The 25,026-nt window shown below is 35.8% G+C and overlaps 1 protein-coding gene across 2 annotated transcripts; it reads right to left on the reverse strand.

Annotated features, from left to right (window-relative positions):
* Positions 1 to 25,026, reverse strand: abcc12 (ATP-binding cassette, sub-family C (CFTR/MRP), member 12). Of its 2 annotated transcripts, none has more exons than XM_056461813.1 (31): positions 24,832 to 25,026; positions 24,653 to 24,715; positions 24,373 to 24,518; positions 23,969 to 24,115; positions 23,616 to 23,763; positions 22,538 to 22,774; positions 22,168 to 22,341; positions 21,914 to 22,061; positions 21,683 to 21,831; positions 20,323 to 20,430; positions 19,809 to 20,015; positions 19,147 to 19,218; positions 18,929 to 19,053; positions 17,265 to 17,337; positions 16,925 to 17,128; positions 16,129 to 16,263; positions 15,913 to 16,003; positions 13,505 to 13,570; positions 13,246 to 13,335; positions 13,057 to 13,160; positions 12,058 to 12,246; positions 9,843 to 10,069; positions 9,557 to 9,694; positions 5,943 to 6,132; positions 5,766 to 5,855; positions 5,450 to 5,639; positions 5,092 to 5,251; positions 2,896 to 2,974; positions 2,193 to 2,306; positions 1,952 to 2,116; positions 1 to 479 (listed from the first exon to the last, which is right to left on the reverse strand). In XM_056461813.1, exons 2-31 carry the CDS (start codon positions 24,698 to 24,700, stop codon positions 387 to 389), a joined length of 4,107 nt encoding a protein of 1,368 aa, XP_056317788.1. In that variant the 5' UTR covers positions 24,701 to 24,715; positions 24,832 to 25,026; the 3' UTR covers positions 1 to 386. The 2 variants fall into 2 exon arrangements, with proteins under 2 accessions (XP_056317788.1, XP_056317787.1); XM_056461812.1 differs by having other exon boundaries at positions 24,653 to 24,736.

The raw sequence follows: 25,026 nt of genomic DNA on the forward strand, positions 1-25,026 counted from the left end.
AACAGTTTTCCCTAATACATGTTTTATACTTATAAAAATCAAATAAATATTTTTTTATATATACATTTGATGAACCTATGAAAATATTTTACACATCGTTTGTAAATGCTGTGTCTACACACACACACAAAAGACTAGTGAATCTCTGGTGAAAAATTAACTGTGCAGCTCAAATAAAAAAGTGCTAATCCATGTGTTTTTACCTATTAATGTACAGTTCAAGTGTGCTTTGACATATTATTGATAGCATGTATGTAAAGATTGAGGTATGAAGTCTCAAATGTTCTGTATAAAAGATGTGGTAAACTCCCTCAGGTTGACTTCCTGAATAAATGTATGAGGTTTGAATGCATGTCTAGATGTGAATGTGAATGTTTGTGAGTGCTTCACGTGTTGACTTGATTCGCAGCTGCTAGAAGTGATGCAAATAAAGAATTGGGTCTCTGAATCAGGTCCTGCGGTGGATCAAACTCAATCACCTGGAAGAAAACACGATAGTGGGTTTAAAATAATGTCATTAATGCAATCAAACAATAATATACTGCATTTAGTTGCTTGTATGTTGTAATGGTACACAAATGTGAAACGAAAATGTTCAGTTACAGGTTTTCAGTGTGAATGTTTTCCGAATAGAAGCAGTGTTATTTTAATTATGGCAAGTGTGGATTGTTTTGGTCTGTGTGTACACCATTCAGTGTCTCCGGAAATACAATATCATCAATATACTTTGATGCTGCTAACATATCTAAAAAAATGCATTAAAATGGTCCTGCTGTGCACATTCATACATGTACCTCCAAGATGTGTAAATGTTTAGCTTAAAATACCTCTTGGATCATTTATTGCTGTAAATGACTTTTTTTTTCAGAAACTAGCTTACTGATATAGGGAGTAACTCCTCTATACATTACCAAATACAGGATTGAATCATTATAAGACCCCTCTCAACCTGATGGAGTGGCCACAATTTAAACTACAATATTTTACACATTTAACACCCAAAGGTGTATATCTTGTGTATATCTTGCCCCATTCAAATATCTTGCTGCAGTTTTAACAGCATCATAAACTGCGATGTGTTGCTGGTTGTTTTTTAAGCAGTTTTTCCCCTCTGTACGGAGCCACAAATAATCGCATCCAAAATAAAAGTTTGTTTTGACAAAATATGTATGTTTATTTATTATGTATTTACAGTAATCAGCATATATGAGTACACCCCTCACAAATCTCTCTTTTAAATGCATATTTTAATAGGAAGCTCTACAATATTATATTGGTGCATATACATTAGACTAGTCAGTACTGAAGCCAAATCTGGAGCTTATCTAACAAAATACCTTAAGATAATGATCCAAAAACTAGGACCCTCAAATTTATAAAAAAATTATACATATAAAACACAAATTTAAAAAAGAGAAAAATATCAAGAGAAGCAAAAAATATGAAAAATTTAGTTGAAATTTTGTAGGTTTCTTTTTTTTTGCAATATTTTGCTTGGATTTAATTGTATTCTCTTTCAATTTCTAAATCTGTTTAATGACTAAAATATTATTTTAATAAATATATCTGTTTAATAAATCTGTTTTGTTTAAATGCACCAAAATACATTGCTTATATTCACTGAGAATTGGATACAAATATTCATTTTCAAAATGGGCTGTACTCAATTATGCTGAGCACGGTATGAATACATGCATTTGAGAAATAGTTTATTTGTATTTAGATATAAAATATATATGTATATGATACAGATTATGAATAAATTAAATATCCATGTAACAATTTTTTTTTGTATATTTTTTATGTATGTGTATCCCACAAATACTATGTAAAAAAACGTTTATTTTAGATGTGATTCATCTTTGCCCAGCACTAATATATACAAACTGTCATATGTATCATTACACCCCTTGTAATAATGTAAGTTTATACATTTAAAGTGCTGTATTACCTTGCCCTGGTCCATGACGAGTATCCGGTCGCTCTCCAGTACTGTGTTGATTCTGTGGGCGATTGTGAGCATAGTGCAGTGCTGGAAACCATCTCTAATGGTGTGCTGGATCAAGCTGTCAGTCTCTGAGTCTATCGACGCTGTCGCCTCATCCAACAGAATGATCTACAAACACAACTTTATCAGATTCTTTGAGAGATTTGAATATTTTTGAGGACATTGTGTGTGTTTGCGTTTTTACTTTGGAGTTGCGCAGCAGTGCTCTGGCCATGCACATGAGCTGCCGCTCGCCCACAGAGAAATTCTCTCCATTCTCCACTACTGGAGACTGCAGCTTCTCTGGTAGCTTACCAATCTGCATAAGAGAAAAAAAAGAGTCACAGATGATTTAACACCTGAAAGCATGAGTGTTTATTATATTCTTTGACTATTATATTCTTTTACTGTTTCTTCATTCTTTTTTGTTACCATGGCCCAAAGTTTGCAAGGTACTGAGCGGATTTTAAGCAGATGTTTCGTCTATGTTTCATCACTATAGTGCGGCTCACAGTAACATGCCCACTCTCATATTGTGATTTTTCTTTTCTCTCTCAATAAATGATATCCTCACATAAAAGGCTAGATTAACCTAATGAAGTTTGAGCGGCTCCTATTCAATCTGTTGAAATCACAATGAAATCACGGCACCCCGCTGATCACCTGAAGGCAGACTTTATCGTAATGAGCAGAAGTGCTTTATGGACATGTGTCAGATACTGACTACTTAAACACACAGGTAATGTTCATCAGGTTCGAGACTTCAAAGGTGTGTGTGACTAAGCTGTTTTCTAGAAAATGAGGCATGTTTGCAGAAGTCTTCTAAGTAAGAGACAAGTTGAAGAAAAGTTTGTTCTTGAGACATCGTCAAAACTATTTTCCATTCAAAGCCTTGTGTTTGTCTTTACCGTATCCTTCATGTAGGTCTTTTCTAAAGCCAGCCAGAGCTCCTCATCTTTGTAGTTGTTAAAAGGGTCCAGGTTATACCTGCATACAGTAATACAACAAACAAGCACATTTAAGTCTGCAAATAAATTAGTCTTTTTTTAAATTGAACTGCTGTGTTTATTGTGTATTATTTATGTGCACATTGTTGTATTAAAAACATGATATATCATCATTTTCATTAAAGGGTTAGTTCACCCAAAAATCAATGCTTATATTGTAGCTAATTTATGTATTTTTCATATTTACACAGGTATTAATCATTTCATATACCCAGGGGTGTGAATAATTTCGGGCTCAACTGTAGATATATCCACACACCGGCCACTTTTTTAGGTACACTTGTCAAACTACTTGTTAAGGCAAATTTTTAGTCAGCCAATCCAATGGCAGCAATTCAATGCATTTAGGCATGTAGACATGGTCAAAACGACCTGCTGCAGTTCAGACCGAGCATCAGAATGGGGAAGAAAGGTGATTTAAGTGACTTTGAATGTGGCATGGTTGTTGGTGTGAGACGGACTGGTCTGAGTATTTCAGAAACTGCTGATCTACTGGGATTTTCAAGCACAACTATCTCTAGGGTTTACAGAGAATGGTCCGAAAAAGAAAATATCCAGTGAGTGGCAGTTCTGTGGGTGCAAATGCCTTGTTGATGCCAGAGGTCAGAGGAGAAATAGCTAGACTGGTTCGAGCTGATAGAAAAGCAACAGTAACTCAAATAACCACTCATTACGGCTGAGATGTGCAGAAGAGCATCTCTGAACGCACAACACGTTGAGCCTTTGGATGGGCTACAGCAGCAGAAGACCACACCAGGTGCCACTCCTGTCAGCTAAGCACAGGAAACTGAGGCTACAATTCGTACAGGCTCACCAAAATTGGAAAATAGATGATTGGAAAAACGTTGCCTGGTCTGATGAGTCTCGATTTCTGCTGCGACATTCAGATGGTAGCCTCAGAATTTGACATCAACACCATGAAAGTATGGATCCATTCTGCCTTGTATCAACAGTTCAGGTTGGTAGTGGTGGTGTAATGGTGTGGGGGATATTTCTTTAGGCACTTTAGGCCCATTAGTACCAATTGAACGTCATCTCAATGCCACAGCCTTCCTGAGTATTGTTACTGACCATGTCCATCCCTTTATGACCACAGTATACCCTTCTTCTGATTTGATGGCTACTTTCAGCAGGATAACTCACCAAGTCATAAAGCGTGAATCCTCTCAGACTGGTTTCTTGAACATGACAATAAGTTCACTGTACTCAAATGGACTCCAGTCACCAGATCTCAATCCAATAGAACACCTTTGGGATGTGGTGAAACGGGAGATTCACATCATGGATGTGCAGCTGACAAATCTGCAGCAACTGCGTGATGCTGTCATGGCAATATGGACCAAAATCTCTGAGGAATATTTCCAGTACCCACTGAATATATGCCATGAAGAATTAAGGCTGTTCTTAAGGCAAAAGGGGAGTCCAACCCGGTACTAGTAAGGTGTACCTAATAAAGTGGCCAGTGAGTGTATGGTATATATGTATAGCCAACGAAAATTAAAATTTAACCCATTGTTCATAAAAATTTCGATTTTAAGCATATATTAGTGTAATTGTGTTTGGAGAGTGCAAAATGTGTGTTTTGTGTTTCAATATGCATATAAATGTGCAAAAGAAAGGCTGCAAATCAAATCCAAGAGAGAAACTATAAAATATTAATACTGTAATATACTGTAGTCACTGAGAATAGTTTATTTATTGTGAGCCATTTTTTCTAGGATTTTTGGCTAAGTAAAATAAGACCAATTTGTAGCCAAAAATGTTGTCAGTTAAAAATCTTAACAAGGTTTAGAGGTTTCATTTTCCCACTATAACATGTTGCTAATATTTTTATGGTTTAATCCGACTTGTAGGGTCATAAAAAGCAAATATTTGGCAAGGTCCCACTCAAACAAAACATTTTTGGCTTATTTATTTATTATTATTATTTTTACAACAGACTCACTGTTCATATCGTGTTACAGTTGCCCAATTCAGTATAAAGACTAACTGAACAAAACAGTATAATATTTGTACAGAATAAGAATAAGAAGAAAAAAATGAAATGAACAATCACGCCATAATGAGTAGAAGTGTAGTTTAAGAGTGAGAATTGACCTGACGGTGCCGATGAAGAGTACAGGATCCTGTGGTATGACCGAGAGTTGACTGCGAAGGTCTTTGAGCCCCAGTTTGCAGATGTCCATATCATCTATTAAAACAGTACCCTCAGCCGGCTCTGCCAAACGAAACAATGCTACACCCAGAGAAGATTTCCCTGAAACACACGAGCACACATGACTTTATTAATGACACTTTATGAGGACAGCAACCATTTTAACATAATGTTATAGTACATACCACAACTTAAATATAGATTCCATTTCTGAATGTAACCAACTAGTTCTACATTCAAACAATCTGAGCTTATGACAATAATACAAGCAGTAATAATAGAAATAAGATTATCTCTCACCAGAGCCAGTGCGTCCCACAATGCCGAGTTTTTCCCCTGGCCTAATAGTTATGTTGAGATTATCAAGGACTATTGGAGTGTTGTCCCTGTATCTCATACTGTAGTTTTTAAAGGTAATGGTGCCCTCTTGTGGCCAACCGGCAGGGATGTTGGCATCCTTGACTCTTCGTGGACCCTCTGAAACACAACTCTACAGCACACAAGCAAGCAGATTAAAACTATTATATTGTATAATTGATTTTCTGAACTAATTAAGTTGAACAGGAATATGAATTCCTGATAACCCTAGAGTAAACCTGATGTTTAAGTCTCTTACCGTAATATACTCCAGCAATCTCTCTACGCTGGTGAACTTCGCCTCCAGCTCGGTGGACAATCGCACCACAAATTGAAGGATTCCAGTCAACTGCAATCACATAATAACAAGTGGTCATATATCCAGTGACAACTTTCAATAATTAGCCTACTGTTTGAGTGTAGGTGTGAGAGTTACCTGTATGGTGTAAGATAAGGCCAGACCTTTCAGAGAAGGGTTTATGGTCTCATTGGGGCTGAGCACAACAAACAGTGACACTATTAGAGTAACAGTAGCAGACAGGACATCCAACCAGAAGGACAGCCAGCGAGTTCCAGCATTAAACAGCATGAAGTGGTTGGAGTTATTGTCACTCAGCATCTTAAACCTGTGATTAAAAACAAACAACAAATGACTTTCAACTCCTCAGTTGTGTGCTATATTGCTGTAAAGTGTAGCCAATGAGCAGACTGTTGCTAAACTATTAGTACACAATAAAATCTAAGGTACTTCTAGTACAAAATATTAAACAGCCTTCATTTTTGTTTTGGCTAGGCTACACCTATAACCCATTTGAATTCTGACTATAAAATAAGCTGCATGCCAATATTTGTCAGTGTTCACTTAAAAATAAAGTAAAATCTTTATATCCAAATGTAACCAGCCCCCCTAAAAAATTGTTTTATTAGCACCATCTGGAGGTTATTTCCCTGATGTTTGCCTCTGAGTACTGAATTGAGTACTGAATTCACTTTAAAGCTATAATTCATATGAGCTCAATTTAATTTCAGTTTATAGAAGTCAAAAAGCTCCCTAGAAAGTGTGTCCTTCTGCGAGTACCACAATTACACCAGTAGGTGGCAATAAGTTCCTGTCAATAATTGCACTGACTCTGAAACTGGGGGGCAGGGTCAGACGTTTTTATTTCAAAATAGTTTTTGATCACATTTTATTTTTACCTTCATAAGGCCCTTTTTTATAATTATGTTATTTATTGCATCTGCTAAAATGGTTTAAAGTATTCATTCATTCATTTTCGTTCGTCTTGGTCCCTTTATTCATCAGGGGTCACCCCAGCAGAATGAACCGCCAACTTATCTAGCATATGTTTTACACAACGGATGCCCTTCCAGCTGCAACCCAGCACTGGGAAACATGCATACACATTCATTCACACACATACACTACGGCCAATTTAGTTTATTGAATTCACCTATACTGCATGTCTTTGGACTGTGGGGGAAACTGGAGCACCCGGAGGAAACCCATGTCAACTCGGGAAGAACATGCAAACTCCACACAGAAATGCCAACTGGCCCAGCCGGGACTTGAACCAGCGACCTTCTTGCTGTGAGGTGGCCGTGCTAACCACCGAGCCACTGTGTTGCCTGGTTTAAAATTGTAAATTATAAAACAGGAACTTACTAATGACAAGAGCTGCATTATTATGACAAAACCTTTATTGTTGATTGTTGCTCTTGATATTTTAACAGTGTCTATTTTGATTATTAGAATACATGAAAACGTTTGGAGAAACAGCATTGGTTAATCTGGCTACTTGGTCCTAGAGACCCTCTGTCCTGAAATGTTCAACTGCAAATAAACACGTTCCAGCTGATTAAGGTCTTACTAGTCACATACATATAGGTGTGTTTTGGCTAGTTGGAGCTACACTCAGCAGGACATTGGCCCTCAAGGACCAAGTGTAGACACCTCTGGGCTACAAAGATAAAACTTGTCAGCCCATGAAATTAAACAAGCGTAATTTACTCATGATATAATGGGCTCTATTTTGACGATCCATGCGCAAAGTGCAAAGCGCAGGGTGCAACCTCATTAAGGGCGTGTCAGAATCCACTTTTGCTAATATAAGGACAAAAAAAATCCGCTTTGTGCCGTGGCGCATGGTCTAAAAGGGTTGAGCTTATTTTCTTAATGAGTTATAGTTGTGTTTTGAGAATAAACCAATCAGAGTCTCATCTCCCATTCCCTTTAAGAGTTGTGTCGCGCCATAGCGCATTTGCTATTTACATGACGGACTTTGTAAGTGTAAAAACTGAACACTTCACTAGTGAGAAAACAGTTAAACAGAGCATCTACAGCACGAGAATGAGAGATGAGCCTCCTTATTGTTTACTTTTGCTTTCACTCTCGTGGATAGAGAAACTTCTTGTACGCACAGACATCCATTAGCCTTTAAATAATTTATTTCGTTTGTTAAGTGCAAAGATTTGTTTCAAAATTATTTCTAAATTCAGTTCTAATTTCCAGCAAACAAATAAATGAACAATAATAACAACGAAGTGTGTTCAAAAAACTGAGTTATATCCTAATACACATGCTATGCCCCATATGGTCTAAAACCTGACAGGTGGACAAATCTAAGCTTGTTTTTAATAAAACAAATATAAATATGCATATAATAAATAATACTGCTAATAATGATAACATTATACAAAAGCAAATTGTTATGAATAAACTGAAAAAGCCCTCCGAGATGAAGAAGGCATGAAAGTATGGTTTTTATATTTATATAGGCTAGAAAATAATATGTTTTGTAATATTTTAATCCTTTATATTTATATCCTATATATATCCTTATTATATCCTATATATCCGTAATATTTTATTTCTTTTTCATATGTAAATATATTTGCGTATTGCTGTACATCCTGTTTGTATTAAGCAATGTGTAAGCGAGGCATACAACTAACGCGCTCTGCGCTGGACAATAGACCGGCTTTGTTCTGGTCTATAGAACAGTCTATTAAAGCTTCTCAAAATAGCAACGCGCCTCAAGACGCCTCCTTTTGTAGATCAGAAAGCCTATGGGCGCACATATGAGCCCAAATGCATTTGCTATATAAACAGTGTGGCGCAAAACGTCAAAACGACTCTTGCGCCAAGCTGAAATTAGCAAACAACAATTGTGTCGCGCCTTGCGCCACATTGCGCCGAGTGCATGATAGGGCCCAATGACTTAACATCTCTGATTGGCACATACATAATGGCATGTGATTGGTTTTATGTAATACACAGTGCTGCAAAACACTTAAATGTACACATAACCAATTATAATACCATAAAATCCATTCACTTTCACATTTGACTTCAAAGGTGACAGCTGAGCAATAGCAGTTTTGTTCATTTGGTGGCATTTAGGCTCAAGCCCCTGTTATTTTCCAACCCTGCTCTACAAGCATCATACAAATTCAGTTATGCCATCCCATCCTTTCAGTAATGTGACATTTCATTTATAAAATATATAAAAATGTGGCATCTAAGCATAAATACAAATGTGGCAGTTTTCTGAAAGGTGGTGAGATTTAGTTATTTATTTTTGGTCATCGCGTTCCACTTTTCATGTGATTTATAGCTAGAAATTGCTGAAGCTCTCTATCTTTTTTGTAGATCATTAAACCATTTTGCTGCCTCAGATATCTGTCCAAAATCATGTGCAAACATTGAAAACAAGTCAGCTGCCTAAGCTTTTGAACATAGCCATGGGTTCATTTAGGAAGAAAATTCCACGCAATAGATAATTCTGTTTTGACTTTTGATAGCAACAGGCAATATCATTTCTAAAATATTTAGCAATAAAATTTTTGTTTCAGTATTAAATTCTTTATTGGACTGTTACATAAAAACAATATCCTGCTTGTAATCAAGCTGCTGGTCTAAAAATTAACACACTTATTTCTATCCCATTGCTTTTGCATGTTGGAGTCATTCTGGGAAATGATTCACGATGGATCGTAATAATGATGTTTTATTTTTCTAAAATTCTTATAATATGAAAAACAGTATCTTACCGTTCAATGTACTGTTGTCTTTTGTCGTAGGCATGGATGGTGCTGAGCCCTTGTATGGTAGAGGTGGTGAGAGAAATCCAAGGGGAGCGACTCACGTTCTCCATCCTCTTCATATGACGAATGCTTCTTTGGAAAACACTAGAAAAGAAAGCAAACGGTTTGTACATTTAATGGCTTTAAAACTTAATCCTACTTGATGGATCTGAGATTGTAATATTTAACGTCTGGATAATTTTAAAAATAATATTAATTCTCATGATGTTAAGGTAGATTGGTTGTGTCTCACTATAGGATTGTGGCGAAGATGAGTCCGAGAATGACCACGGCGATCAGGAGGAATGGGAAGACTATGCAGATGGTGAGAAGAGTGAACGTGACAATCAGACAGAACTGCAGAAAGTTCTCCATGTTGAACGGTAAAACTGCATCCACTTCATCTTGGTCTTTGCTGAAGCGGTTCACCAGGCGGCCAGTTGGAGTCGTGTCAAAAAAACTCATTGGGCTGCCAAGGATCTGATTAAAAGTACAGTCACATGGTATGAAAATGCTGCGCTTCTCAGTTTACCGAACAAATAGTAGTCAAAGCTTACATTCTCCATTAATGAGCCTACTCTTGATCATTCTAATTACAAAGTACATTTTTTGCCACAAGGAGGATTTAAATCACTTCCAATGGAGCTATTTTTAAAATATAAAAAAATCAATACTTAAAACACAAAATTATTGTTTATTTAATTAAAAAACAGTAATTTAGTGTTTTAAGTATTTTAAGTAGGTAGTGCTGTCACCTCACAGCAAGAAGGTCACTGGTTCGAGCCTCGCCTGGGTCAGTTGGCGTTTCTGTGAGGAGATTGCATGTTTTCCCTGCCTTCGTGTGGGTTTCCTCCGGGTGCTCCGGTTTCCCCCACAGTCCAAAGACATGCGGTACAGGTGAATTGGGTAAGCTAAATTGTCCGTAGTGTATGAGTGTGAATGAGTGTGTGTGGATGTTTCCCAGAGATGGGTTGCGGCTGGAAGGGCATCCGCTGCATAGAAACGTGCTGGATAAGTTGGCGGTTTATTCTGCTGTGGCGACCCCGGATTAATACAGGGACTAAGCCGAAAAGCAAATGAATGAATGAATAAATGAATGAATGATTTGATGAATTTTGCTTGACAAAACTACAGCCTCTGCTCCATCGTGTATTAATACTGATAGATCAGACATTTTTCATTGGCACTATGGCTAAAATAAACGTTTTTTTGATTCACCTGTCCCCACCAATGTCAAGTGCAAACCTACGCCCTTGACTTTGACAATCACAAATAATGAATGAATTGATAACTGTCAAACCAATAATTGGACAAATTGTATATTGTAACTTTTTATAATGAATCTGTAAATATCACATTAGTCCATGTGACTTTCTGTACTGCTGTGACAATAATTTAAATGTAAAAAATATTTCTACAGTGGTGAATTTGAAGAAGAGACAAAACCAGGATGATTTTCAGGTATCTTCAAAGCAGAATCCTTTAATAAAAACTCGCCATCACTGTGGTGTTCATCGAAAAATCTCTCTACTACTGCAGCTGGCACTTAGTTAAATACACAATTTAGTGGGCAGTGCTTATTAGTAGAAACAGAAACTGCCATTACAGGTTTAGTCCAAAAATCTTGTTTTAAGGGTCTTGCCTGAAAGTATGGAACTGACATTATGCATTACTTTGGATAAATGATACTGTATCTTACACATAGGCAATGAAACTTGATCCCCCAGAATGCATTTTACATTGTTTTTAATTTATATATTTTAAGAAATCTTTCACAACTTTTTTCTTTTGTTGAGTCCTGGCTAAATAAAATAAAAACACTGATGTACTGTACATTCAGTCTCCAGAGTAACACAACAATTCTCTCCTCATCCTGTATCATTAACTGTGAGTGACATATAAGGACTAAGAATCTTTGATCATGTTAACAGTAAATTGAGAAGTTGTTTGACTATTAAACATTACCCCTTGACTAGCATTTATTTCTGGGCATAAGGTTCACTTATCAGAATTTTACACAATGCACAATTAAAACTGGTCTCTCAAATAATTGCTAATAGATCAAATAACCACAAACAGATGATTCAGCAATAATTTTCCCTTCTCAAAGCCCTCACACTCCAACAAGCTTTCACTATCAGTAATGTATAGCTGCTCCCCTATCAATTTGTGAATGAATAAATTCTGTGCAATTACATACTGATTTCAGACAAACGCAGACACAAAGGTCTGCATTATGCATACGGGGGAAATGTTCTGGATGTGAGAGTAAATAAAAACAAAATAAAGATTGATGCTATAGCCTACGAATATAATGACGGGAGGTTTGGATCAATTGAATAAAATTTATTTGATTCCCTCACACACAATTTACAAACACAAGCAAACTGTGGCATCCTAAACAAGACAATAATACATCTATCAATGAATAAAAAACGATTAAATCCTCGTTTATCTGTTTGTCTTACCCGTTTGAACATGGTGTCATGGAGTTTGGAAGAGGAACGCAGGGTGACTTTAGTGAAGGTGTAGCCCTTGAGAATACTCAGCAGTATCATGGCAATGATAATAACACCATAAACCATTTGGTAGAATGGCAGGTCCGGATTCTCAGAGATATTACCGTTGTTTGATGTTACATTAGAACTGGTACTGTTCTACAGGAACACAAACAGAGAAAAGTGATTTGATTATAAGATGGTTATGTCTTGAATGAGTCTAAAGTGTGTGCATGTGCGTGACATTGCTTTTATATCCTTGTGGGGACTTAAACATGAATGTGCACAGACTCATGGGGACTTGTGTCACCGTGGAAACATAAACTGAGGTCCCATGGGTAGAACTGTCAAAGTTATCGACTTCGGTACCAATCGATACTGAGATTTTTAAAACGCCCATTTCCCGCTAACATTTGAGCGATGTTGAGGGCATACTTAAACACAGCTGATTGGCCATTGTGTTCACGTGTTCAAAAGAAATGACTGTGATTGGCTGTGACGGTCATAGGTTCACCATTCTTCACTGCCGAGTGTTACAGAGTGCAAACACAGATACAGTGACAATGGAGCGTTTCAAAGAAGCATCAATCAGCTGATCTGTCTATGAGCTGACATACGAACGATACACTGATGAATCGACTGATCTTCATGGCTTTGAAACGCTCCAGTGTCCTTGTATCTGTGTTTGCACTCAGTGAAAAGTAGTGAACTGATTACCTTCATGGCCAATCACTGTCATTTCTGTTGATAGCATGTGAACACAATGGGCAATCAGCTGTGTTTTAAGTATGCCCTCAACATCACTCAAATGTTAGTGGTTATACAGGTTATATATTTTCTACAGTATAAAAATTATTATGGCCAAGGAAGTCCACACAAGGATAGCAAACCAGATATGTGCGTGCTTGTGTGTGTGTGCGTGTGTGTGTGTGTGTGTGTGTGTGTGTGTGTGTATGTGTGTGTGTTTACCCCTGATCCCTGGTCCAACCAGTAGCTGAGCCACCAGTTGCTGAAAGCAGTCGATCCCACAAGAAGCGTGAAGAGAAGGACAACAAGAAACAACAGTATGTAGCCTAGAGAAATATAAACAAACTGTGTTATGACATTCACAATGAGCAGAGAGAAACATATGGAGAGTGAGGAAATAATAAGAGAAACCTCCAGCTGCTTGGCAGTATTGATGGTAAGTCCTCCATGTAACGGAACCTTCTTGGGCCACTTCTCGTGTTACTAATTGATCCTTTTTCCCTAAAACAAACATACACACTGTTGTGTGAGTCACGTTTGTATAAATATAATGGACATTTTCTGGATTATATTGTGATTAAAAAAAAAAAAAAAAAAAATATATATATATATATATATATATATATATATATATATATATATATATATATATATATCTGTCTATATCTACCTTTTGTTTCTGTGGAGTCTTTGGGTGTTTCGTTTGTTGCAGGTTTCTCATCAGACATATCAAACGCTAAAGGGAAATGATAAAGATTACCAAAGGTGAACAAAGTGCTTTCCTTATTCCCTTTGGACCACAATAAAACATAAATAATATAACAGTAATTATAACTATATAATAGATTATTATTATTAATATTATTATTATTATTATTACACATTATATAATTGTAATCATAGTTTTTTTATGTTTTTACATTTTATATCCGAATATGTAAGCTTTCCATTGATTTATGGTTTGTTAGCATAGGGTAATATTTGGCCAAGATACAACTATTGGAAAATCTGGAATCTTAGGGTTCAAAAAAATCTAAATACTGATAAAATAACCTTTAAAGGTGACTATATGAAGTGCTTAGCAATACAAAGTTTTAATATATTTACATTTACATTGCCAATAATATACCTGAGCAAAAGACTGGTTTTGTTGTCCAGGGTCACAATTAAGAATATTTTTCAATAAAATCTCTAAAATTAGCAGATTTCCAATATAACTCCTAAGCTATTAAAGAGGTGGTCCAGAATGTAATTTTTAAGGCTTGGTTGTGTTAATAGGATGCAAAGCAATGTGTCCTCATGTTTCACTTGAAGGAAATCACGTTATTTTTTCATAAATCTCACTTTGCTTATATACAGCTACTTAGCTAACATGAAAACAACTGATATATTTCCTAGTTCCTCTAAAAGGTCTGCCGTCAAGTGACTCTGTTTGGTCATGTGTCATAATGTCCTGTGATTCGCGGATCGGCTCCACGTCACGCCTGTACAAGCACGCACGTTTTGTGTGAACAGTCAGTCAACCTCATGTCCACTCTCTAAAATAACATCTGACAAGTGTCTGTAACGAGTGAAAATGGGGTGCGGCTCCTTTAAGAGAGAGTGTGTGTGTGTGTGTGTGTGTGTGTGCGCGTGCCATTGTGAGTGTGTTTATGTGTGTGCGTGTGTATACTATGAACTATCTGTAGACCCCGTGTAACACGAGAAGCGCATGAGTGGGACCAATGTTTATTTTTATTTTTCTCTGATGCTCGGATTAAGTTATTTTCTGTAATTTACAGTGACACTGACAGGAGAATAAAGCACAAGATGTGGGATGCGACCTGTGTGAGTCTTGATTTATTTTTCTGCTGCTACATGAGTTAGGCAAGCTCTCCTGTATTTTTTAACTCAACGCGTTACACGACGTCTTTCACATATATTCGGAATATGATTGTGTAAGTAACGAGAAGATAAAAATATGTTTTGTGAGTTCATTATCTAAGATGTAAAGCTGCCTATAGATAAACACAGCAGTCGCACACATATAGAGAAGCTGCACGTGCTGGTGAAGTGTGTGTGTGTGTGTGTGTGTGTGTGTGTGTGTGTGTGTGTGTGTGTACAGCAGTTTGACGGATAAATATGAGTTTGTAGCTAAATCGTTAGCAGTGGCGAACAGCATTTCCCGTTGTTTACATCTTTGCTACAACATACCATTAAGGCTAGGCACTGTGCATGTCATAATCAATTTTAACAAATAAAAACACTTACAGGTCGTGGCTCAGAGTTCACAGCGTCTGCTTGTTGTAGCTGCTCCTCCTTTGAGGATTAAGATTTAAGCTGTGTTTTGTCAAATCATGCTTGCTATGTATTTTATAATTCTCTGGAACATAATTCATATTGAACTGTGAGCACTTCTGTATCTGTGTCGTGTCTTTTGGAAGCCCAGATACAGAAACAGAGAAGCTCTGGTAAAATAGCAGGATGGCATTTTCTCCCTCTGCTGTAACGTTACAGCGCCTCTGGCCACACCCCTTAGCTGCGCAGTGTGTGTGCGCCGTAAAAATACGTTTGTGATCTCACAAGGCCTGGAAGTATTTTTTTGTAGTTCCCAAAATATGTTCATTTTAGGCTTTGCTAAGCTAACTCTGTAAAACCAAGGTCTCCCTTTGCATTAAACTTTGAGCATTTTACAGATGCTATTTATGTTCACACAGCTCCATTACACATCAACTAAAATTTAAAATATGATATCGTAGTGGACCACCCCTTTAAGTTAAGTACAAATTAATTCAGAACAAATCGTAGTCGTAAATTAGGACAGAAAAATAAATAAATCAATCAAGTTTATGTTCAACGTTAAATGTTTATTTATTCATTACTACGTAATATAATGTAAGGCCAGTAAACAAGATTCCCTGCTATTGCTTTATAATAAAAATGCCATAAAAAGAGTACTTTGATGCCGTTTTCCTAAACAGATCGAAAATGAAGCTTCTAGTGACTTCAATGCACATATTTCACATAAAACATGTAACAATAAGTGATTAACAACCATAGTTTATTGTCCTTTTGTTAATAACATGTTTATATTCTAACCTGGGTTTTCGATTCCATTGGCCTTGGGCTCATCTGCATTGGTCTGTTCAGAATCATTGTGTTCAGTTTGTGGTTTGGAATCAGCTCTTTCCTGTAAGACACAGAAGGGAAATGAAGAAGAAATTCAATGACACACTACTAAAAAACAAACAAGAGCTGACAAGTTGCATTATTTTAATGGCTTATTTCATTTGCAAAGTAAGTAAGGTTGGTTACGTTATTCTGTTCCAGATGGACATTGGTAATAAGCTGAGAGTAGCGGCCTTTAGTTTTCATCAAATCACTGTGAGTTCCAGCCTCCTTTATCTCCCCATTATCCAACAGCATGACTTCATCACAAAACTCTAAATACTAAACAAACAACACAACAAAAAGGACAAACAAAAATTGTTAATCACTGATATAAAGCTACTGTTTTAACAACTTTACAGTATGTCGAGTAACACATTAAAAGGCTATGCTGAGTCACACTGACTGACAGTAAAACATGCTGAGTAACAGAAATCAGTTAAAGGTTTGTGTTTGTAATTTCTCTTGATAGTGAATCTTGTAGACAAGGTACACAAACTTGGGTTACTCTTTTCTCAGTCTGAGATGGTTATGCATTAAATGTGTTATGGCAATATAAATTAATCATTACTGTTTACTTCTTGTCAACATAAGACTTTCCACACATTTTCATGTGCAATTTTATTGCATCTTCCTTTGGAATGTTGGTTATATATTAACTTCTCATTCATGCAACTACATCCCCTAAATCTTTGGAGAAATATCAGTCTCAAAAAAATCCAGATTTCATATCATAAGTTTCAGAATAATTTTCAGACTTTTTTGCCCTTTTTTAGAGAAAATAATTACTTGTAAGTTTTTTTTTAAGTTTCCTGTCATTTTGCAGGTTTTTGGAAGCTACTGGGAATCTCATGTCTGTATTTGGTTTGAGCAAATATTTACTCTACAAACAGCTTGAAACAGCTTTTTTTCAACCTAAAAAAAGAACATTCAAGAGAATTACCTGCAGCTGATGAGTGACCAGGATCACTGATTTGCCTTTCAGTTCTTTCTTGATGCATTCTTCAAATATATGCTTCCCAACATGCGCATCAACAGCAGACAGAGGATCATCCAAAAGGAAGATGTCTCTGTTAGAATACACTGCTCTGGCCAAACTAACCCTCTGCTTTTGACCACCTGAAAGATTAATACCTCGCTCTCCAATCTTGACAGACACACACACAGGATATATTATTTCCAGTTGCTATATAACTAGACCTTTAAAAAAATAAATAAATAAATAATAATAAAAAAAAAAAATATATATATATATATATATATTACAAAGTAATCTAACACACCTCTGTCTGGTCTCCATATGGAAGTATTGCCAGATCAGGTCTTAGACAGCAAGCGTTAATAACACTGGCATATCTAAAATACAACAAGCACATACCAGATTGTTTAAGTATGCAGCAATTTAAGTACAAAAGATCAATGTTTAACAACATTATAGATTTTAAAGCAGCAAAGACTGTAACCACAGCCAGAAATGTACTCCCATCCAATAAAACTAGTCATAAACAATATAAAATACACAATAAAGTGTCTTCTTGTCACAAGAATAAAGTCTGTATATTACAAAGTGAGGGGTAGCTGACTGTTCTTGACTGTTTTGCTCCTGTCATTATCAGCTTGTTTATATCAAGACATTGGTAAGGATTTGTTTATAAAATCCTATTGTGTGTATATTTTCTTATGCTTTTGAGTCTGTGCATCTATTACTAATTAAAAAGCCTTATTTTAGAGCTGTTAAAAGCAGACTAATGCATGAGAGAAAGATTAAGCAAATGTGCAAAATACCACCTCTCTACCAAGGATGTCATGTATGTTTTCAGTTGGCAGTGCTGATAACACGTTTTGTGCACATGTTTTTCCTTGTTTATTTGCATATGTAGGAGAGACTGTGATTTCCATAGATAAAACAGCATTGCGCAGGAATAACAAGGAAATTGTTTGTTTTTTCACAATTCTATCATTTATTTATTTGGTTGGCCAATGTGTAGTGTGTTTTTTACCATTGCTGCTGTAAGTACCTTTCAAATAACTTTCATATATGATGCTAACAATATGCGATTTGATCTTTAAACCACTATTTTTTTAAGAAAGTTTTATCTTTTATCAGGGTGTCCACTGGGCCTTAAAATGACTTAAATTTCAAAAACTAAATATTAAACCTTGTAATTTAGAGTTGTAGGTGTTAAATAATTTTAAACAGGTCTTAATTTTCATTTGTCCATGTAAAGTTACCTGATTAGTACTACCAACAATCCATTTAAAAAAAGTTTAACAAAGGTTATTTAAACAAAAGTAATGCTGAAAAAAGTATATAACTAGTGTATTTAACTAGAGTTTGCTTTTTTGACAAACTATTTAAAACATGTGGCTAAAAAAATAACTAAATTTTAATTTTAATTGGGCAACTAAAAACCTTCTCCACTGGCCATTAGAAAAAAAATCCTTAACGTTTAGTCCTGTATAAGTCTGAATATTATAATATAATGGTCTTAGTAAAACCTGCAGAAACCCTGTTTATGTAGGTCAGTCAGTCAGAACATAAAGATTTACTGTGGCTGAAAACCCACAATATTATAAGTTTAAAAGCTGCAGTCATGAGTAATTTCATTGCTCTAAGACATGACCCTTTTTTGTTGCTGTTCTGTTTAGTGCTGTGTTTATCACTCCAAGTCATCCAGTGTTCTACATGATGCTCTCTTCTGGCCAATAAAGATACTTATATGTTGACCTGGTGTTAGCATTTGGCCTTAAATACAGTATCATACAGTAATTTCAAATGTGGGTTTGTGATTTTATAAATAAAGTTCTGGCAACCACATGGCCTGCTTTTATTTGTAGACTTTTACTGTAAACAAGTGAACTCCTTTGAGACATATCGAAAAACAAACACAGAAGTGTTCACCGCATTCTCTACTCAAAATTTGTCATTGGTATTTTCTAGTTATACCTGGCTTGGTCAAATGGTTCTCCCATTAGGATATTGTCCCGTACAGTTCCGTGGAATATCCAGGCTTGCTGTGAAACGTATGCTAATGTTCCATTTGCTGATACAGATCCACTCAGAAGATGCATCTTTGGAGACAAATCATAGGACTGTCAGTTAAATCTCATCACATCAAATATGAAACTGTTCATTGTAAGTAAGACAAGACAGAAGCACCCCACCTGCTCGAGAATACTTGATATCAGAGAGGTTTTTCCACTTCCAACATTTCCACACACCCCAAGCAGACTTCCCTACCAATGAATAGAGCCATCCATTAGTCTCTGTTATAGATGCACACATTAAATATATATAGCCCCCATGTTTATTTTTTCCTTAATTTCTGGTTAACGGAGAGAAGATTTTCTCAACACATTTCTAAACATAATAGTTTTAATAACTCATTTCTAATAACTGATTTCTTTAATCTTTGCCATGACGATATTTTTCAAGACACTAATATACAGCTTAAAGTGACATTTTAAAGACTTAACTAGGTTAATTAGGCAGGTTAGGGTAATTATGCAAGTTATTGTATAATGATGGTTTGTTCTGTAGACAGTCGAGAAAAAAAATTGCTTAAAGGGGCTAATAATTTTGTGCTTAAAATGGTTTTTAAAAAATTAACAACTGCTTTTATTCTAGCCGAAATAAAACAAATAAGACTTTCTCCAGAAGAAAAAATATTATCAGACATACTGTGAAAATGTCCTTGCTCTGTAAAACATCATTTGGGAAATATTTAAAAAAGAAGAAACATTTCATAGGCTAATAATTCTGACTTTAACTGTATGTGTATATATATATATATATATATATATATATATATATATTCACAGCACACCTTTGAAAGAGTCAAGCTGATGTTTCTGAGTGACGGTTGAGACTCTGATTTATGTTTGCCATTTTGAGAGGGGTTGTCAGGCATCTGGCTGGTGTTTTTGTCGTCTGTCGGGCTCCAGGAGAATGTGGCCTTTTCCATGACCAGCGCCAAATCCATATTTTTATCCTGAGTAAGATAACCTTTGGGGTTCTGAACCAGCATGATCCTCTGTAGAGATGCAAACATTTAAGTCCTGTTATTTACACTGTACTGACAATTGCTATTCAGTGTGTAAAAGATATGATTAACATGTCAGTTGCGGCATGTGTAAAATACACTGCATATATTACCAACACATATCTTTATGAGTCATTCAGATGATCAACATTTATTTCTTCCTCAATGCATCTTAAACTAATGCTTGATTAGGGCAGATAGTGGGGGCCCAATTTACAAATTAATGGGTTTTTTAGACAATGATGTGAAATAAATGTATAGTTTTAGATAAGCCAAAAGAAATGTGAATGAGTACAACCTTTAGTCTAGTTAGAGCCACTTTAGCCTCAGCCACAGCTTTAACAGAGAATGGCAACAAGCCCATTGACATCCTCATGCAGTTAAATACAGCGATGATAGTGTAGGCCTGTTGAGAAATGATCAGATGGTTAGGGAAAACTCATCTCTTCCTTGAACCCTTCAAGTACGTCATATACGTTTGCATGTTTCATTGTAAGGAGTTAAACATGTTGAGACAGTTAAATGGAGTGTAAAAACAAAATATTCTGCCTTTACTGGGTGCTTTCCACTCCACTTTTAGACATGCACTCACAAACTTCCCTTCCCTTGTTCCCTCGGGGGATCTCAGCAGCCATTTTAAAGTGCGTTCCACTTTATCAAGTGAATGAGGAAGCTTACGTGGACATACCCTCGATCCCTCGATTTTGAGAGAGGAAGCGAGTCGGCTTCATATGTCCACTCCAGCACTATATGTTCCAGAATGCAATGCAATTGCGATGTCACAACAATGTAGTTCCCAAGTGCTCAAAGGTTTAGGGCACTCCATTTAAACCAGTCTGCAAGTAGTGGACACTTGTGTAATCTAATCAATGACGTACATCCGAGGGAACGAGACAAAGGGAAGTTAGCGAGAGAGCAGCATAAAAAAATGGACTGGAATTCAGCCATTGATTTCTTCTTCACTTCTTCAAAATCTAAATGAGTTTGTTTCTTCTGTTGAACAAATGAATATATATGGATGGTAATCATTGAATTTCATAGACTAAAAAAATTAATTTAAAAAATTATTTCTTTAAAAAAATATGAAGGAAGTCAGTGGGTACCATCCACAGTCTGGTTATCAGCATTTAAAATATCAACATATTCAAAATATCTTCTTTTGTTTTCAGCAGAAGAAAGAAAATAATATAGGTTTAGAAACAATGTGGGTCATCAAATAACAAGTTAACTGTACCTTTTTGTGTTAACTTGTCCCCATTTTTTAAAATATTATAAACAGAAACATTCAATTAAATAAAATTTAACAAAGTGTCCAATGTTTCAGTAATAAAGTGTAGTATTCATAATTACACTGCTTTTAAATCAGAACATTCATCAAAGCATCATGTATTTAATCAAAAAATCATTATAAAAATGTTATTTTGTAAAATATTAAAACTTTAATTCATTTAATAATTAATTCAACTTTAAAACATTTTCCACGATTCGTTTGATCAATACAATGTACCATCAAACAACATTTTTATATGATTTTTAAAAAGAATAAAAATAAAATAACCATAAATTTCTTTGTTGTATTCCGAGCCCAAACTTTTAAACAGCAGTGCTGCTCATTTAGTGTATTACAGACATATTTCTGCTTTGTTTCATGCACTTACAGTAGAAGGTAGAAGTGGCAGTTTCAGTGCTGTATGGACAATGAAGGTGACTATAGTCGCTAGTGTGGGGACTATCGTCGTTAAGGAAGAGTTTAAACTCTGAACATAACCAGCCTTTTGTAATAGCAGCTTCTCGTTTTTCCTGATATCTAGATTAGAAAAAACAGTTAAAGAATTGTTGAGAAAAAGGAGAGAATAGATGAAAATAACAAGAGTGGATGGATGGACCACCTGTGATTGACTTCTCAAAAGACTCCTCCCATGCATACATCTTAATGAGCTTGATGCAAGTCAGAACCTCATTCATGGTGCGAACTCGTTTATCTGTCACAGATACAGCCCGCCTTCTGAACACACCAATCAGCCTGGCGATAGAGAACTACAACACACACATAAATATGCACAATTAACAAAATACAACTGATACCTTTTAATATTAAATGGAGATTTCAAAGCACAACACAACACAAAAGAAGGCTGCTTACCTGTATTGGTAGGAAGATCAAGTACACTAGAATTCCAATAAGTGCTGTGTATCCAAGAATAAAGCATGCATATATGATACAGATGATCAGCAGTACTGGAACACACAGCAGAAACGTCCCAAATATGACCGCATCAAACAATCGATAGCCATCACTCGTCAAGACGTTTATCGTCTAAATCAGACACAAAACATATAAATAATGAAGACTACAGTTCATGACAAGCACTATTTGGATTGTATATAGTAATTTAAAATTGTTTGGTTTACTACAGTACAATAATGCCCTAATAAAGCCACTAATAAGTAAATTCTACATCTAGAAAATATTGTGGCAGTATTCACTGCTGAACCAACAATCAGTAGCTGACCTCTCCTACAGTGATAGAAGTAAGACTCCTGAGAGAGATGATTTTCTTGAAAGCAAGCATGGAGAATGCTCCCTTCACTCTCACAGCTGTACGCAAGTTCACAGCCCACAGGACCGATGCAAAAAATGCCTTGCTGAACTCTGTGAGGAACAGAGCCACACACACACCAACACCATGCACCACTGTAGACGATTCAGGCTGCTCGACATAGTTCAGGATTTCATATACTAGAACTGACTAGAAAAAAAGACAAAATGTATACATAAGACAACATATTCAAACAGATTTATAGTGTAAGACAGCAAATAGCACTACACACATGCACTGAAAAAACATGGAAATGTTTTACAAATATTTGTGTGTAATATTTATAATTTAGTTTTTCTCATTTTTTGGCTTGAGAAAGCATTGCATGAATGTTTGATACATTTTTAAAGCTATAGAAAGTTTAAGTTTAGAGTGAAATAGAAAGAAATATGTTTTATAGCATGCTAATTACATGCTAGCATGATATAAACTTTCATTAGCATACATTTTAGCATGGTTGGTTTGGTTGTAGCACGTTTCTATGTTTCTAGCAATGTTTTTACAGTATGTTAAACATTACATGGCATGTTTCTAGTATGTTTTTAAGCTTTTGTTTTACATATTGCTATTTGCAAGGATGTTTTTAACATTAATGTATTGCTAACATAAATGTTGTTAGTATGTTAAGCACATAGCTAACGCATTTTTGCTGTTGCCAGACTGTTTTAGCACACTATTCATGTAAATTAGCACGTCTACCACATTAAGATCAATTAGTATGCTCCTAACATCTTTGTAGGAGTATTCACGATTAGCCAAAAAGACTTAGCATGTTGCTAGCATGTTTAATGTGTGTGGTTATTTGTTAACATGATGCTAGCATTAAATACTGATTTTAAGCATGTTTTAGTAGCTTAGTAGCTTATTTGTAGCATGCTTTAGTACATTATTAACATGCATTACCATTTTTGTGAGTTTGATTTAACATGTTAGCAATAGTTATAGTAATTAGACAGACAGACATATATAGGAAGAAGCTTATTTCACATACCGGACCAAGAAATACAGCGAAAGCAAATAGGACAGAGGCCAAAAATGACACTATAAATCTTGTCTTCTGAAAACGCATGATCACGGCAGAAAGAGATGCCTTCTCTAGACCCACACGGGCAACTTCTTCATCCCACAGTCTCTGGAATCTGAACACAACAAATATCACAACATTTAAAAAATATTTTTCAAGATTAAATAGATAAACAGAATTCTCCCAGACTGATTCTGGATACATGAATAGACTTTAAAAATGAGTTGTCTTTTTGCTATGTGCTACACTACAGCAATTCATCCTGCTAAGTTTTAAATGGAAAGGCTATAAATCAGATTCAGAACTGTTAAGATGTGTACCTCTCTCCATTGATGTGAGCTCCATCATTAGGGGAGAGGAAAAGAGAGTCTTCATCTAATCGATTTCGAAAGAGCCTCCACATCATGGGTGTCATCCATGAAAATGATGTGAAGGAGAAGAATCCAGCATCATCAACCGGGTGTGAACTGTGCAAAGTTAGAAAATGCATTTTTGACATTACATTATGACTTTGAAACATATTCAGATATTTAGGAATGTCCACGTGAATTACAGACTAATTGATAAAAATGTAATAAGTGGTTATTTAAAAATTGGTCGGTCACTGCACAAAACAAAAATGCTTTTAGTTTTGTTTCAGATCTTTTGATAGTATGGTGTTGAAATTGTGATGAAGCAACAGGCTTTTAATACTTTTTGCTAAAAAATCGTGAGGATATCTTACTTTGATGCAAAACGGAATGGGATGAGGGTTTTCAAGCTTTGTTGGTACTTGTGCTTCTTAGGTGGAGGTTCTGGTTCCCTGTAATCTAGAACCGGGGGACCTTCTGGAAAGGCACTCATGACAGACGAACTATCTCGTCTTTGTTTCTACATAATAAGAGAGAAAAACAAAGAAACTGGGATATCATAACACACAAAGAACTGTGAGACTTTAAAAACATCTTATATGAGGACATGTTTTGACAAAAGAAAGTAAAATACTTGATAAGCATCTCACTTACAAAAGAAACTCCTTCAACTTTCTGTTTTTCTGAAGAGAAGTCCTTCATTTTTACTAGTAGTTTCTGGTGGTTATTATTCAAGATCTTTACATAAACATATGGAAATAAACTAAACATTAAACAAATAAATAGAAATCATGGTGAAAATAGTAGTAATAATGATATATTAAGTTCCTTACCTTTTACCAGTTGTGCACTGATCAGTGGAGTTGTCAGGCTAAACATGAATCCCTTAATACTCCAGCAGCAACGTGCTTTAAGGTCCTTACACTGAGTTACATCACAATTTTACCAGGCTCAAAGGTTATTACGAGCAGAGGGCTCGACACTCCTTCACACTCTCTCTCTGTTACCACCTGTCGGATGCAGACACC

This window comes from Danio aesculapii, chromosome 7, assembly GCF_903798145.1.
Source record: "Danio aesculapii chromosome 7, fDanAes4.1, whole genome shotgun sequence".
NCBI classification, from domain to species: domain Eukaryota; kingdom Metazoa; phylum Chordata; class Actinopteri; order Cypriniformes; family Danionidae; genus Danio; species Danio aesculapii.

What these genes read in the sequence shown, in the direction of transcription:
- abcc12 (XM_056461813.1), bottom strand. Translation starts at nt 24,700, where the DNA reads ATGAAGGACTTCTCTTCAGAAAAACAGAAAGTTGAAGGAGTTTCTTTT. An exon ending in CCATTCCGTTTTGCATCAAA is followed by an intron (nt 24,116 to 24,372) that starts GTAAGATATCCT and finishes AACTTTGCACAG; the next exon opens with TTCACACCCGGTTGATGATG. An exon ending in TGGTCACTCATCAGCTGCAG is followed by an intron (nt 16,264 to 16,924) that starts GTAATTCTCTTG and finishes TTGTTTGTTTAG; the next exon opens with TATTTAGAGTTTTGTGATGA.